The sequence below is a fragment of the Myotis brandtii genome, unplaced genomic scaffold (assembly GCF_000412655.1).
Source record: "Myotis brandtii unplaced genomic scaffold, ASM41265v1 scaffold667, whole genome shotgun sequence".
In the NCBI taxonomy this organism is placed as follows: Eukaryota; Metazoa; Chordata; class Mammalia; order Chiroptera; family Vespertilionidae; genus Myotis; species Myotis brandtii.
The window spans coordinates 1,559,486-1,561,348 of record NW_005370593.1 but is presented as its reverse complement, the minus strand read 5'-3'; the positions used below and the strand labels follow the sequence as shown (position 1 = coordinate 1,561,348).

At 36.4% G+C, this 1,863-nt stretch overlaps 1 protein-coding gene across 1 annotated transcript; it reads right to left on the bottom strand.

Annotated features, from left to right (window-relative positions):
• Positions 1-395: 395 nt before the first annotated feature.
• On the bottom strand, positions 396-1,403 carry LOC102251869 (probable G-protein coupled receptor 33). Its single transcript, XM_005880999.1, has one exon. It carries the CDS (start codon positions 1,401-1,403, stop codon positions 396-398), a length of 1,008 nt encoding a protein of 335 aa, XP_005881061.1.
• Between the last annotated feature and the right edge of the window lie 460 nt (positions 1,404-1,863).

The following is a 1,863-nucleotide window of genomic DNA, read 5'->3' as shown; positions in this document are numbered from 1 at the left end:
CAATATTACTGACTCTATTCCCTGGGCTGTACTTTACATCCCTGTGACTATTTTGTGACTACCAATTTGTACTTTTTAATCCCATCACTATTTTTAACCAAGCCCTCCAATCCTCTATATACTGTATTCATACAATAAAATGAGCTAGAGAAAAGAAAATGTTATTGTGAAAGTCCAAATCCATGTTGTTCAAGGGTCAATATTTTATCACAATAAAAAAGGGGAAAATTACATTCAGAACATCACCTATTGCTTACTTTCTTATAGCTCTTTTAATATTCATAATCTAATATCAATACAGCCTAGATGTCTCTCTAATATAGAACTATATTGTACAGAAGTAGAGGGCATATCTCTGGTTGTGTAATTAACTAAGAATTCATGGGACCCTGCATTTAAATGGAGGTTTCCGAACTTAGGTTTTGTGTTCTTTCTGGAGAAGAATCCTCACTGAATGTTGACTCAAACAGAGCAAGAATGGATTTCTTGAAAACCTTTTTAAAGTTCTCCCCTATAAACAGGTAGAGTATGGGAGAAAAGACAGCGTTGAAAGAAGTGGTAATCACTGCAAGTAACAAAATCAACTGTAAAAGTAGAGATTGGTTCTTAGTGAGAAGTAAGCTGCCCCTATATACATAGTAGGGCATCCAACACACAAAGAAAGAGATAATGGCCGTCATCATGACTTTGAAAGGCTTGTTGGATTTAAACAGGCTCCTCTTTTTCATCTTGTTGGCTATTCTTCCGTAACAAAAGGTGATGATGCAGAAAGGCAGAAGGAAGCCTAGCAAGAAGCGGCTGGTGAAACAGGCTACATGAATCCATTTTTTGCTTTCCCAGTTAGTGGACACATCATAGCTATGTTGGCAGGTCACCTTTCCTTCATGGTCATCATATGTCTCCCTGAAAACCAAATAGGGCGTGCTGAGGACAGTGGCAGAGATCCAGATTCCCAGGATTATGATGGAAGCCCAGCGTGGGGTTCGGTGCAGCTGTGACCACACCGGGTGAAGAGTGAAAAGGTACCGATCAACACTGATGGCTGAGAGGAAGAAACTGGAGGCGAATATCCCCATATATAAAATGCTGTTGAGGACCTTGCACATGACAGTTCCAAAGCTCCAGTGATTGTCCTGAAGGTAGGAGGTGGTTATAAATGGCACAATTGATGTTGAAATAAAATATGAGAGAATGAGATGAAAATATAAAAGAGTATTGACAGTTCTTTTCATCTTGAATTTTAGTACCCATAGGTAGAGACCATTGCTGATAATACCAATTATCGATGTCATGAACAAAAAAAGGACAACGATTATTTTTGAGGCAGGAGCTGGGAAATGAGTGCTATTTCTTGCTAATGTAGAGACAGTGACCTGGTAATCGGAAGAGTTGATCAGATCCATAATTACTGGTGGGATAAGAAACTGAAAATAAGAACAAAAAAGAAGCAAAAGGAAAGATTAAATATAGAAATTAAAATATCAACAGACAAACTGACAATATATTTTAAATGGCAAATCTAATATTTCTACAATAACACAAATCAGATATTTTCCTTGAGGCCTTTACTTTGTTTTGTATGAAGAATTAAGAGCAAATTAATTTGAGCATCAAAAATGAAAATACTACAAATGATATGAAATTAATGTGAAATGGACATTGACTTTGCTAAGTAATTCATTTAGGTAGCTAAAAATCTGTTTAGACATTAATGAGAAGTCTGATCCTTCTTGATAAGCACAACTTCTTGAATAAGGCAACATAGAATCAGTTTTACTTGACTAAGACTTGGTCAGGGCAAATGTTGCCAATGAAGTTGAATAACAAAAATGACTGCTACAAATTAGTAATCATGGGAAACTA